The 12,473-nt window shown below is 40.0% G+C and overlaps 1 protein-coding gene across 2 annotated transcripts in view; it reads right to left on the reverse strand.

The window, feature by feature from the left end:
- The window catches only part of NCBP3 (nuclear cap binding subunit 3), a 43,587-nt gene that overhangs the window by 8,885 nt on the left and 22,229 nt on the right, over nt 1–12,473 (reverse strand). For both annotated transcript variants that reach the window (XR_012913031.1, XM_075994220.1), the window contains exons 8-13: nt 8,969–9,068; nt 8,573–8,676; nt 6,506–6,812; nt 3,251–3,405; nt 1,160–1,318; nt 104–266 (exon numbers count right to left, since the gene is read on the reverse strand). Coding sequence is in view for 1 of the 2 variants with exons in the window: in XM_075994220.1 (XP_075850335.1) it covers nt 104–266; nt 1,160–1,318; nt 3,251–3,405; nt 6,506–6,812; nt 8,573–8,676; nt 8,969–9,068 (988 nt within the window). In the remaining variant the exon portion in view is untranslated. The remainder of the gene's footprint in view (nt 1–103; nt 267–1,159; nt 1,319–3,250; nt 3,406–6,505; nt 6,813–8,572; nt 8,677–8,968; nt 9,069–12,473) is intronic.

The following is a 12,473-nucleotide window of genomic DNA, read 5'->3' on the forward strand; positions in this document are numbered from 1 at the left end:
TTTAGGGCAGCTGCCACAGGCCCCAGGGCATCAGGACTCTGCCTCTGAACCAGAGCTGCTTTCCCGACTAACTTCAATCTGGAGAGATGGTAAGTTATCTAACCGGCTCTTCTTTTGACGAGACTGCTCTTTCTCCTTAATCAGAGCCCCCCATGCCCTTTGCAGCTCGGAGTCATCTTCCTCGGTGCCAGGCACCCTGTGATCCACTTTCTTCGTATTCTTTTCTTTGGTCTTGGGTGCAGATCCTAAGCGAGTCCATAAGCTACCTGTTTGGGTGAGACAACATTTCAGTTCGGCAGTCACCACCAAGAGCCAGGGTAGTACTGAGGAAACAGGAACACTGCCAACAGCTGATGTGCAGGGAACGCAGGCAGTCTGAGGTACTTGTGACTCACTGTGCAGCCTTGGGTAGGTAACCTTATTTCCCCGGCTGCAGCCCCCTGCCTGCAAACAGAGGGGTCTGGACCAAATGGGAAATTCTCACTGTTGGTGACAGGCCCCCCTGAGCTAGACACATCAGAATCACCTGAGAGGCTGTTTCCTCCCATATCTGCCCCTCCCTGCTGAGATGACACCCCGGTGTCACCTCATTCTGCCAGGATTGGCCCATTCCAGGATCCTTTCCAGCTCTAATAGTCTGCAAATTGATGGGTGGACTACCCTGTAAACTTTCAGAGATTCTTCCCACTATTCATTAATTTTTTAAATATATTTTCGAAAAATCTAGCAATAGAGAAATACATGTTCAGAATTTTGTGACATAGCCACACTGTACGGAAATTAAAAGTTTTATTTATGAATGCAACAACGTGTAAAAATGATTACGATAAACTGCTGCATGAAAAAAATAGGATATGTCTATGGACAAAGACTGGAATAGCACAGGCAAAACTCGAAAGAAAGGATTTGTACTAAAAGCAAAGAAATAGAAGTATGGTTTTTTCCTTCCATTTTCTAAACTCTCCTTAATGTTAGCACTATGACTGAGGAGGAGGAAGAGGATGTTGATGATGACAATAATCATAATAGAAGAGGAAGAATCATTTATTTTTGGCATTTACTGTTTTTCACCTTCTAAGAAAGTATTTCTATGCTACACATACCCTTGTCCTCTGCTCTTACCCAATTCCCATTCCCATCGGTTTTAAGTGTTACCAACCTGATTTCTTCTCCCGAGTATCAGAGTAGAGGCCTTTAATATCTTGCCTGGGAACGCCCAGTCTACTATGTACATCAGAAGGCTCTCTCCGAACAACTGGGTTACTACTAAAAGCCTTTTCTGGAGAATATGGTCTTTTTCCTAACCGCTGGCGTATATCTGGAAAAAGAAAACAAGCACTGCTGTGACCAAGTGTGTGCTTTGCTCTCTGTACTGTCCACCCAAGCTCTCTAAAGGATCTGGCACCAACTTTCCCCAAATGAGGACACAGGGCCCTGACACAATCAGGCTTCTAAAAGCCTCTTCATAATCAATCTGGATTCCCCTAGAAAAATTTGGACACAGGGGATATCAGGGGTAAAAATCCTCCGCTGATTGCTCTAGAAAGAAATTTCTGAAGCAGAAACAACTTTTTGTGATAGAACCTAGCACACTAAATAATTTACAAAATTTCAGCTACCAAACCATACTGCAAGCTCCCTGAGGGCAGAGGCACAATCTCTGAACAAATTAAGTAGTTTTCAATGTACTTATTACATTTAATAAGTAAACATAATGAGATTGGCAAAAAGCAAAGGATCAAGGCAAGATGTCCCAAATTTGTTTTTCTTCTAATCCCTCAGAAGTCTGCCTGTCCTCTTGAGTTCCTTCTAACAACAGCAACAGAAGATACACATTCATCAGCAAGGCCTTGCACTGGGGCTCTTGTCCATCTCACTTTAGCTTCTCCCAGAGAGTAGCGCCCCATCTCTCCAGTCACGCAGCCTAAGCCCCTGGGCTCCTTTCCCTTTCCTCCCTCACCCCAGCACTGAGTCTTCTCCCACAAGGCTTCCGGTTCTCATCCATTCTGTCCCCGCTGTCCCTGACCTCATCTAGGCCCTCGTTATTTAACTCTCTACCTGAACCCACTCCGCCACCACATTATTTATCTAAAATAGATATAAGATCGGGTTACCCCCCACCTCAAAAGATTAGGTTTGCCACCTGAGATCCTATTCCTCCTCTAAAGCCTAGCTGTAAGGCCTAAGAGGCCTAAGAGGCCTTCCACAATTCCCCTCCAACATGGGGCTACGATGGCTCTGTATCCCCTCCAAAGACTTGCAACATTGCCAACACCTGGCAGGCATAGCCGAATACCTGTGGAATGAGTGTTTGCACGTATAAATGATCTAGTGCAAACTCTTAACCATTTGTACAACCCTCCAACTTAATTTCTATTATTCCTGTGTATATAGTATACCAATGACCAACAGGGTAAAATACAGTTGGCTCTCCTTATCTGTGGATTCCACATCCATGGATTCAACCAACCACAGATTAAATATACTTGAAAAAACAAAACCAGGCTGGGCACAGTGGCTTGCACCTGTAATCCACTCTGGGATGCTGAGGGGGGAGGTTTGGTTGAGCTCAGGCATTCAAGACCAGCCTGAGCAAGATGGAGACCCATCTCTACTAAAAATAAAAAAAGAACCAGGCATCATGGAATGCACCTATAGTCCCAGCTACCTGGGATGCTGAGGCAGGAAGAGATTGCTTGAGCCCAGGAGTTTGAGGTTGCTGTGAGCTAGGCTGATGCCCCGGCACTCTAGCCCAGGGGACAGAATGAGACTCTGTTTTTAAAAATAAATAAATTAAAAATAAATAATACAAATTAAAAAAATACAGAATAACAACTGTTTACATTGTATTAAGTATTATCAGTAATCTAGAGGTGATTTAAAGAATACGAGAGGGTATGTGTAGGTTACATGCAAATATGATGTTATCTTATATAAGGGGCTTAAGCATCAGTGCGTTTAGTATCTAAAGATTTTGGTATCTGTTGGGGGGGGTCCTGAAACCAATTCCCTACAGATACCAAAGGACAACTGTAATTGTTTTGGACAAAAATATTGAAAGTTAGTTTTGCAAAAGTCTGATTATTTTTTGTGTTCTGAAATTCCAATGCCTAGCCCCAGATTTAGATGTGACAAATCAGGACAACTAATTCAGCTCATAAATGGCAATGTTTTATCCAAGAACATATCCCTCCCCCAGTTTGCTTTCTGGAGCTCAGAATGAAGGACAGAAACAAATGAAGAACAATACCTGACTTAGTATTGCTGACTGGTGGCCGTGGACGTGAGTGCTGACGTTTTTCATCTAATAGATGTCGGACATCTGCAAATTTCTCGGATGGTAATTTGTTACCAATTCGGTTTTTGATATTGCTTGAGGATATACTATCTGCTCTCATGGAGTTCCTTTAAAATAAAAAAGAGTGGGGGGCACAGTTAACTAACTGCAGGTGTGAGACAAGACCTAGGAAATAATCTCATATTTTGAAGGAAACAAATTTAAGAAAATCTAATATGGCCAACGCTGACTTACAAATACTATACACTGACAATTATTTGCTTACAAAACCCATGATCAACCTGTTGTAAAAAGACAGGTTAGAGTAAAGAGGCTCCTGAGTTTTCCAAGGTAGTTTCCACATATGATATATGTATGTTATCACACAGCATATAACTACAAGTCCTCTTCTCATGGAACAAACATTAAGTAGATGCCTACAAAGAACATGGGACTCTCTGTTCATCCATGCTGTAACTGGCTATAGTCAAGAGTCTATAATTCCTTTCTTTAAAGGGCAGACATCTCTATCAAAGAGATCTGCTACCATGCTAGCTATTAGCATTATTCTGGTGGCATTCTCTACCAAAAAGTTCTCTGAAAACTAAAAATAAAGATGTGTACAAGGCCATGCAAACAAATCAGCTTGAGTGGTCTTTTTCCTTCCCCCCAAATACACCACACCACCAAGAACATCTTTTAGACAGCATCCCTAGATTTTAACTCTTAGAATTGTGGATACACTATGTGTCATCATAGAATCTGCTCATCCTTTCTTGTAATCAAAGAAATGCACATTAAAATAACTTTTTTTTGGTCCACAAAACTAGCAGAGATTAGAATGAATGATTATAGCTAATGATTATAGGTAACAGGTGGTAATATGAGTGATTAAAACATTTTTGAAAAGAAATGTAGCAATACTTACCACATTACCAATAATACTTACCACGCTACCACTATACAAGCAATACTTACCACGTTACCAATAATAACACATGTATTATTCTGCACATTAACTGGACTTTGAGGAATTTAGTGTAATAGTAAGAAAATAAAAACTTAAATATCCATCAAGGCCGGTCGCGGTGGCTCACGCCTATAATCCTAGCAATATGGGAGGCTGAGGCGGGCGGATCACTCAAGGTCAGGAGTTCGACACCAGCCTGAGCAAGAGTGAGATCCCGTCTCTATTATAAATAGAAAGAAATTAATTGGCCAACTAATATATATATAGAAAAAATTAGCCGGGCATGGTGGCGCATGCCTGTAGTCCTAGCTACTCGGGAGGCTGAGGCAGGAGGATCGCTTGAGCCCGGAAGTTTGAGGTTGCTGTGAGCTAGGCTGACACCAGGGCACTCTAGCCCTGGCAACAGAGTGAGACTCTGTCTCAAAAAAAAAAAAAAAAAAAATCCACCAAAAAAGGAATTAAGTAAATCCTGATATATTCAAACAACAGGCAACATACAGTTAAAAAAATAATAATGTCTACAATATATTAAATGAAAAATGCACAATGCGAAACATAAGTAACAGAACTTCATTTCTATACTCATATTTTTATATGAATATATCTATAGTTTCTCCATGTTAGGTATATGCATAAATAGCTGAAACCTTATTCATTCAATTGCTAATGGTCATTATTATCAGGAAAGAATGGGAATACAGGTGGTTTTCACTTTTTTTTTTTTTTAAACTGTTAGCATTTATTTAAAAAAAGCTAGTGGGTACATGGGTGTGTGTTATTTTATTCTCTGTACTTTTCTTTACATTTTCAAATTTCGGAATTAAAAATGAATTTTTGTGTATCCATAGATACACATAGATAGAATAATATGCTGTGCTGAAGGTTTTCACTTTTTATATTATCTATAGTTTGTTTTTTTAAACAAGGATCACTGCTTGTACAAAGGGAAAACTGGATGCTTAGAATAGATAAAAGTGTTTATAAAATTAGAAGGTGACTCCCAGACTTGGCAGGCCCTTCGGACAACAGAGGACCAGACCCTGGTCCCTACTCTTCCTGAGCCTCAGTGGCCCTTGCCCTGCAGCCCATACTCCACTGCCCCCTCCTCGCCCAGTCATGCTGGAGCATCTGCGCAGATGGATACAAGGGCCAGAAGCTAGCTGAACAGATGATTCGGGGAATTATTCATTTTTCTGTGATAAGTGGATTTATCTATGGGCACGTGGCTACACAGTTTAGGTGGACTTTCTATATACTTATGGCTAGGTCTGCTTTTTCATGTTTGCCAACACTTCTTCCATGGATCATCTATTGCCAACATCCTCTCAAATGGTTACTTGTTCAAGACTCAAGCACAGTGTACAAGAAACCAGGGAAAAGAAAAAATTAAGAGGAATGTTAAAAATAATTGGGGTTTTCCTGATTCAGCACCTGCTTTTGTTTCCTGTAAGATGAGCTAAATTGCTTTCATAACCAAAATATGAGTTAGGACCGCCTATATTCTTACAGCACATCTGTGTATAGATTTCTCTTTATATTTCACTTCTATTCCAGTTGGGTTCTGATTTATAATCCAGTTGGGCTTTTGACTTATAAATAGTTAAGACCCCCTCTTCATAATCTTGCTCTGAAATGGGGAACAGAAAATACAAGTATGCAGTTTCTTTTAGGCATACATAAATAATGAAGAATAAATGCCTCATAAATGATAGTACAATTGTCAAATTTTTACAATTCATTGAGTCATTAAACGATTTTATTATTTCCATTTAAAACTCACAGTGCAAAGAAAAAATTATGAGGAATTAAGAAGTTACTATTTAGTATTTAAAATCAAATTAAAAGCGAGCATTAGGCCAGGCGCGGTGGCTCACGCCTGTAATCCTAGCACTCTGGGAGGCCGAGGCGGGTGGATTGCTCGAGGTCAGGAGTTCAAGACCAGCCTGAGCAAGAGCGAGACCCCGCTCTTTCTACTATATATAGTAGAATTTCTTTCTACTATAGAAAGAAATTAATTGGCCAAATAATATATGGAGAAAAAACTAGCCAGGCATGGTGGCGCATGCCTGTAGTCCCAGCTACTTGGGAGGCTGAGGCAGGAGGATCCCTTGAGCCCAGGAGTTTGAGGCTGCTGTGAGCGAGGCTGATGCCATGGCACTCACTCTAGCCTGGGCAACAAAGTGAGACTCTGTCTCAAAAAAAAATAAAAATAAAAATAAATAAATAAAAGCGAGCATTGATAAAAAAATTTTTTTTACCTAATATTTTTCAGTTGAGATTCCACTTCATCAGCATACATAGTCATTTTCATGCTTTTCTTTGGTGAAGGGGTGGAAATCATTTTCAGTTCTAGATCATAATCCATTTCATCTGAGTCTGAGCTGCTGGCACTGGACCGCCGAGATGCACTCCGTTCCCGGGACTGCTTGAGAGCTGGGAGCTCCTCATGGTACTCTACCACCACCCTGTCATCTGCATCCATGTCCTGGTCTTCCTCCTCCTCCTCTTCCTCCTCCTCTTCCTCTTCCTCCTCTTCAATGGGTTCCTCAGGAACATTCACTAATCCTGAAGAAATTTAACCAAAAAACATTAGGAAAAGTGCTAAAGTTTAATTTTCTATTCTACACTGGTGATCTTTTTATAATAAGAAGGTGGACTTCCCATCCCTGAGATTTTACTGGAGCATTATCTATAATAGTGCCAAACTGGATACTATTCTGATAACAACAATAGGAGAACAGTTAAAGTATGATGTAGCAGCCTAATGAAATATTATAAAGTCATTTAAAATGCAGCTGACACTCATTCACAGATTTTGTATTTGCAAATTTGCCAAATTTATTTGTAACTCCAAAATCACTACTCGCAGCCCTTTCATAGTCAATCCCCAGACATGCAGAGTGCAAAAAAATTCAAATCACCAGACATGCATGATCCCAGCTGAAGACAAACAAAGCAACACTCTGCCTTCCTGTTTCATCTCACACTGTAAGCAAGTACCCTTTTCACAGTCTATTAAGTGCCACATTTTTCACATTTTTTGTGGTTTTTGTTGGTGATTTCACCATTTAAAATAGCCCCCCAGCCTAGTGCTGAAGAGCTGTCTAGTGTTCATAAATGCAGGAAGGCTGTGCTGTGTCTTATGGAGAAACCACATGTGTTAGATAAGCTTCATACAGGCATGAGCTGTAGTGCTATTGGCCATGAGCTCAATGTTAATAAATTAACAATATATATTAAATAAGGTGTTTTTAAAGACATGTAAAACAAGGTTACATATTGATCAACTGACAAAAATGACATGACCAGAGGTTTTGTATGGTTCATTTGCTAATTCAATGTTTGAAGTGACTTTATAGAATATAACCACCATGAATAATGAAATCAATTGTAACTTTAAAGTTCATAAACACTAATGATAAATGGAAGCAGATATCATCTATGTGTTCATAAGAATTATAATATTTATTATGAAAATAGACAAATGGGAAAAATGTAAGATGAAATCAGTTGTCATATTAGGGTGTTAGAATTAGGGACAGTTTGCTTTTTAATTTCCCTAATATGGATATAAAGAGTTTATGATAAAAATATCTTACAATAACTGCACTGGAAAAGTATAACTATGTAACAGTAACAGAAAAGTATGCATATAATGTTCAGATCTCAAAATTATAATTTTTATATATACATTAAATAAAAACATATAGACTTCATCTTTTTCTGTCCCCATTACAATGATAAATGTGTGTATATGCTATCTGTATGCTGACTTGGCTAGTTCTATAAAGCACATAGAAGATTCCATAGATTAAGCTCAAAATAAAAACAAATCTTGATAAAACATAATGAAAATGATTCTTCTACAATAAACACCCCCCAAAAGAAACCCAAGTCATGATATCCCACTTTTCTGAGGCATTCATGTGCACAGCCAATAAGCATAAAGCACTCAACAGCGGCCTATTTTCATTGAGAAAAGGAACAATAAAATCAGCTCATCTAATAAAATAATAATAAAAAAAATTTATGTAGTTGTTGATACTAATAGAAAAATTAGTTTTTAAAGAAAATTTTGTTTTAAATTTCCCTATGTCATATTTGATCTTTGTTTATTAGAATAGCTTTTATAAAATCATTTGACCTCTTTGTATGGGCAATTCAAAATTAATCGTGACTTGACTTACTTTCCTATATGTTGGCAGAGGGTGAGGGCAAGGAAGAGAGGATGATAAAGTTTGGAACCTTAAAAGACTGTATTAAGAATAAAAATATGATTTCGGGAGCCAAACATGTGTCTACCCAAGAGCTGAGCAGGCAACTACCGGAATGTCGGTGTTTATACGACGTCAAGCCAACATCATCCCCAATCAGGGCTCTCTTCTTGATCACATCCCGCTGAATGCGACGGGAATGATATCTCCGCTTCCTGCAACATTGCCACAATAAGCACATAATCAAAAACTAATAGGAAGGACCCTGAAATCCACTAATTCGTTTGAACTACACATTGACGCAAGGTTAAGTGCCGAAACATATTTTAAATGAAACTGAAACTCGGCATTTTCACATCATTTACCACATTTAAGAATCTTGAATTCTTTCCTCATGTTCCTTCTAGTCCGCATGAGGTTTAGACATTCCATTACAGAATATCAACTGGAGGATTAAGAAAAGCTTAAGTACTAGTTAAACTGTTATATTTAAGGTTTTGGACTCACCATGAATTGCTAAGAATTCCTTTCATGCCTCCATAATTTGGATTCCCATATTTCATGTAATACTGACTTCTTCTAGCTGCTCCAAGTTCCTTTTTGTCATCTAAAAATTAATTACAACAATTACCTAGGATTTCCTGTGGGTGTGAAGACAATGTTGAATGGTTAAAAAAAAAAGGCCGGGCGCTGTGGCTCACGCCTGTAATCCTAGCTCTTGGGAGGCCGAGGCGGGTGGATTGCTCAAGGTCAGGAGTTCAAAACCAGCCTGAGCAAGAGCGAGACCCCGTCTCTACTATAAATAGAAAGAAATCAATTGGCCAACTGATATATATATAAAAAATTAGCCGGGCATGGTGGCACATGCCTGTAGTCCCAGCTACCAGGGAGGCTGAGGCAGAAGGATCGCTCGAGCCCAGGAGTTTGAGGTTGCTGTGAGCTAGGCTGACGCCACGGCACTCACTCTAGCCTGGGCAACAAAGCGAGACTCTGTCTCAAAAAAAAAACAAAAAAAAAACACACAATGTTTTCCATAGCTGCAATAAGATTGATGCGATCTGCCAAAAAAAGGAAAGACCCACTATAAACATTCACTCTCTGAATGCCTACGAAGACAATGCAGTATGGAGAGGATCAGAGTAAAACTTAGAGTAAAATACAGAGATGAGGCCAGGCGTGGTGGCTCACGCCTGTAATCCTAGCACTCTGGGAGGCCGAGGCGGGCGGATCACTTGAGGTCAGGAGTTCGAAACCAGCCTGAGCAAGAGTGAGACCCCGTCTCTACTATAAATAAATTCATTGGCCAACTAATATATATAAAAAAAAATTAGCTGGGCATGGTGGAGCATGCCTGTAGTCCCAGCTACTCGGGAGGCTGAGGCAGGAGGATCACTTGAGCCCAGGAGTTTGAGGTTGCTGTTAGCTAGGCTGATGTCACAGCACTCACTCTAGCCTGGGCAACAAAGCAAGACTCTGTCTCCAAAAAAAAAAAAATACAGAGATGAATGAGGTTAAGCTACTATTTAGGAGCTGACTTAACAGAGAAAAATTAAAAAATAAACAACAATACAAGATATAAGGTTCTTCCAAGAGGCATAAGAAAGCTTTAGTCATAACAGGAACTCAGGAATCAAAAAGACTTTCTTGAAAAGGTAACATTTTTTGCTGCTCCCTGAAAGATGATACTCATTTCTTTTTTTTTTTTTTTTTTTTTTTGAGACAGAGTCTCGCTCTGTTGCCCAGGCTAGAGTGAGTGCCGTGGCATCAGCCTAGCTCACAGCAACCTCAAACTCCCGGGCTCGAGCGATCCTTCTGCCTCAGCCTCCCGAGTAGCTGGGACTACAGGCATGTGCCACCATGCCTGGCTAATTTTTTCTATATATATCAGCTGGCCAATTAATTTCTTTCTATTTATAGTAGAGACGGGGGTCTCGCTCTTGCTCAGGCTGGTTTTGAACTCCTGACCTTGAGCAATCCGCCCGCCTCGGCCTCCCAGAGAGCTAGGATTAGAGGCGTGAGCCACCGTGCCCGGCCCGATACTCATTTCTGAATGACAACACTCCAACAACACAAAATCAGGGTTAAAGAAACAGATCATGGCTGGGCGTGGTGGCTCACTCCTGTAATGCCAGCACTTTGGGAGGCTGAGGTGAGAAGACTGCTTGAGACCAGGAGGTGGAAACCAGCCTAAGCAACATAGAGATACCTCATCTCTACAAAAATAATAATAATAATAAAATAAATTAGCTGTGCATGGTGTCAAGTGCCTATAGTCCTAGCTACTGGGGAGGCTGAGGTGGGAGGATGCCTTGAGCCCGGGAGTTGGAGAATGCAGTGAGCTATGACTGCACCACTGCACTCCAGCCTGGGCAACAGAGCGAGTCTCTTTAAAAAAAAAAAAAAAAAAAAAAAAAAAAAAAAAACAGAAGAAAGAAAAAGGAAAGGAAATGGAAATGGAAAGGGAAATGAAAAAGAAGGAAGAAAGAAACAAAGAAAGAAGGCCGGGCGCTGTGGCTCACGCCTGTAATCCTAGCTCTTGGGAGGCCGAGGCCGGCGGATTGCTCAAGGTCAGGAGTTCAAAACCAGCCTGAGCAAGAGCGAGACCCCGTCTCTACTATAAATAGAAAGAAATTAATTGGCCAACTGATATATATATATAAAAAAAAAATTAGCCGGGCATGGTGGCACATGCCTGTAGTCCCAGCTACCCGGGAGGCTGAGGCAGAAGGATCACTCGAGCCCAGGAGTTTGAGGTTGCTGTGAGCTAGGCTGACGCCACGGCACTCACTCTAGCCTGGGCAACAAAGTGAGACTCTGTCTCAAAAAAAAAAAAAAAAAAAAGAAACAAAGAAAGAAGAAACAGACTACATATAATCCATGTGTCTGGTAAATTGTTTTTTTCCAGCTTGCTGTGGTATTCCTCAAAATGGCTTAAAGAAAACAGCATAGCATTATACATCTAGAATGCATTCAAATAGCCACTCAAATGAGCAAATGTGGAAAGATCACATTTAAGTTAAAATGCCAATAAATAGGAAAAAAAAGGTGGTCAGTGATCACATTTTTGTCAAAAGCGATAACATAAAGGCAGTTTATGTTATTCATAAACAGTTTCTTGGGCACTCTGACTGCAAAGGAGAAACCCCACTGTAAATGCATCCAGTGCCTATGGGTCAAATGGCAATACAAACCAGTCTGTTCACTACCACTATCACCCTCCCCCAAAAAACCCATGCCCCCCAGCCTTGGAGAAATGGCCGATTCCAGATCCAGATCTGGAGCAGGTAAAGTTCAAAATGAGTCTCGAAAAACAAGATGTTTTATTGTGCCAGAAAGTAAGAAAGTGCTTAAAGAATCACAGGGCATATCAAAATACAGTTTAAAGGGGCTCTATTGGCCAAATCCAAGATAATTTATGACTCAAAATAATACTACTAATGGATGATAATCCATGGAATAAGAATCCATGAGTCCAAACTGATATAAGTATAGTTTTGTAACAAATGATGAAATCTGAATATGGACTATAGATTAGGTAATATTGTGTTAATGTTAAATTTCCTAATTTTGATAACTCTGCTGTGTAGAAGACAATGTCCTTGTTCTCAGGAAATATATATTGAAGTGTTTAGGGGTGAAAGGTTTTTATCTCCAACTAACTTTCAAATGATTAAAAAAACTACTGTGTGTGTATGTGTATACACACCTATATTTTCAATGCCCACCAAAAGTCAATGTGCATAAAGTCTTATGAGGAGGGAATGTATGGCACATTAGCAATGTCCAGGAGGATGTTGCTATAATAAAAAGTATAATTAAAAATGTTTTCATAAAGGCCGGGCGCTGTGGCTCACGCCTGTAATCCTAGCTCTTGGGAGGCCGAGGCGGGCAGATTGCTCAAGGTCAGGAGTTCAAAACCAGCCTGAGCAAGAGCGAGACCCCGTCTCTACTATAAATAGAAAGAAATTAATTGGCCAACTGATATATATATAAAAAAAAAAAATTTAGCCGG

Source organism: Microcebus murinus, chromosome 18, assembly GCF_040939455.1.
Source record: "Microcebus murinus isolate Inina chromosome 18, M.murinus_Inina_mat1.0, whole genome shotgun sequence".
NCBI classification, from domain to species: domain Eukaryota; kingdom Metazoa; phylum Chordata; class Mammalia; order Primates; family Cheirogaleidae; genus Microcebus; species Microcebus murinus.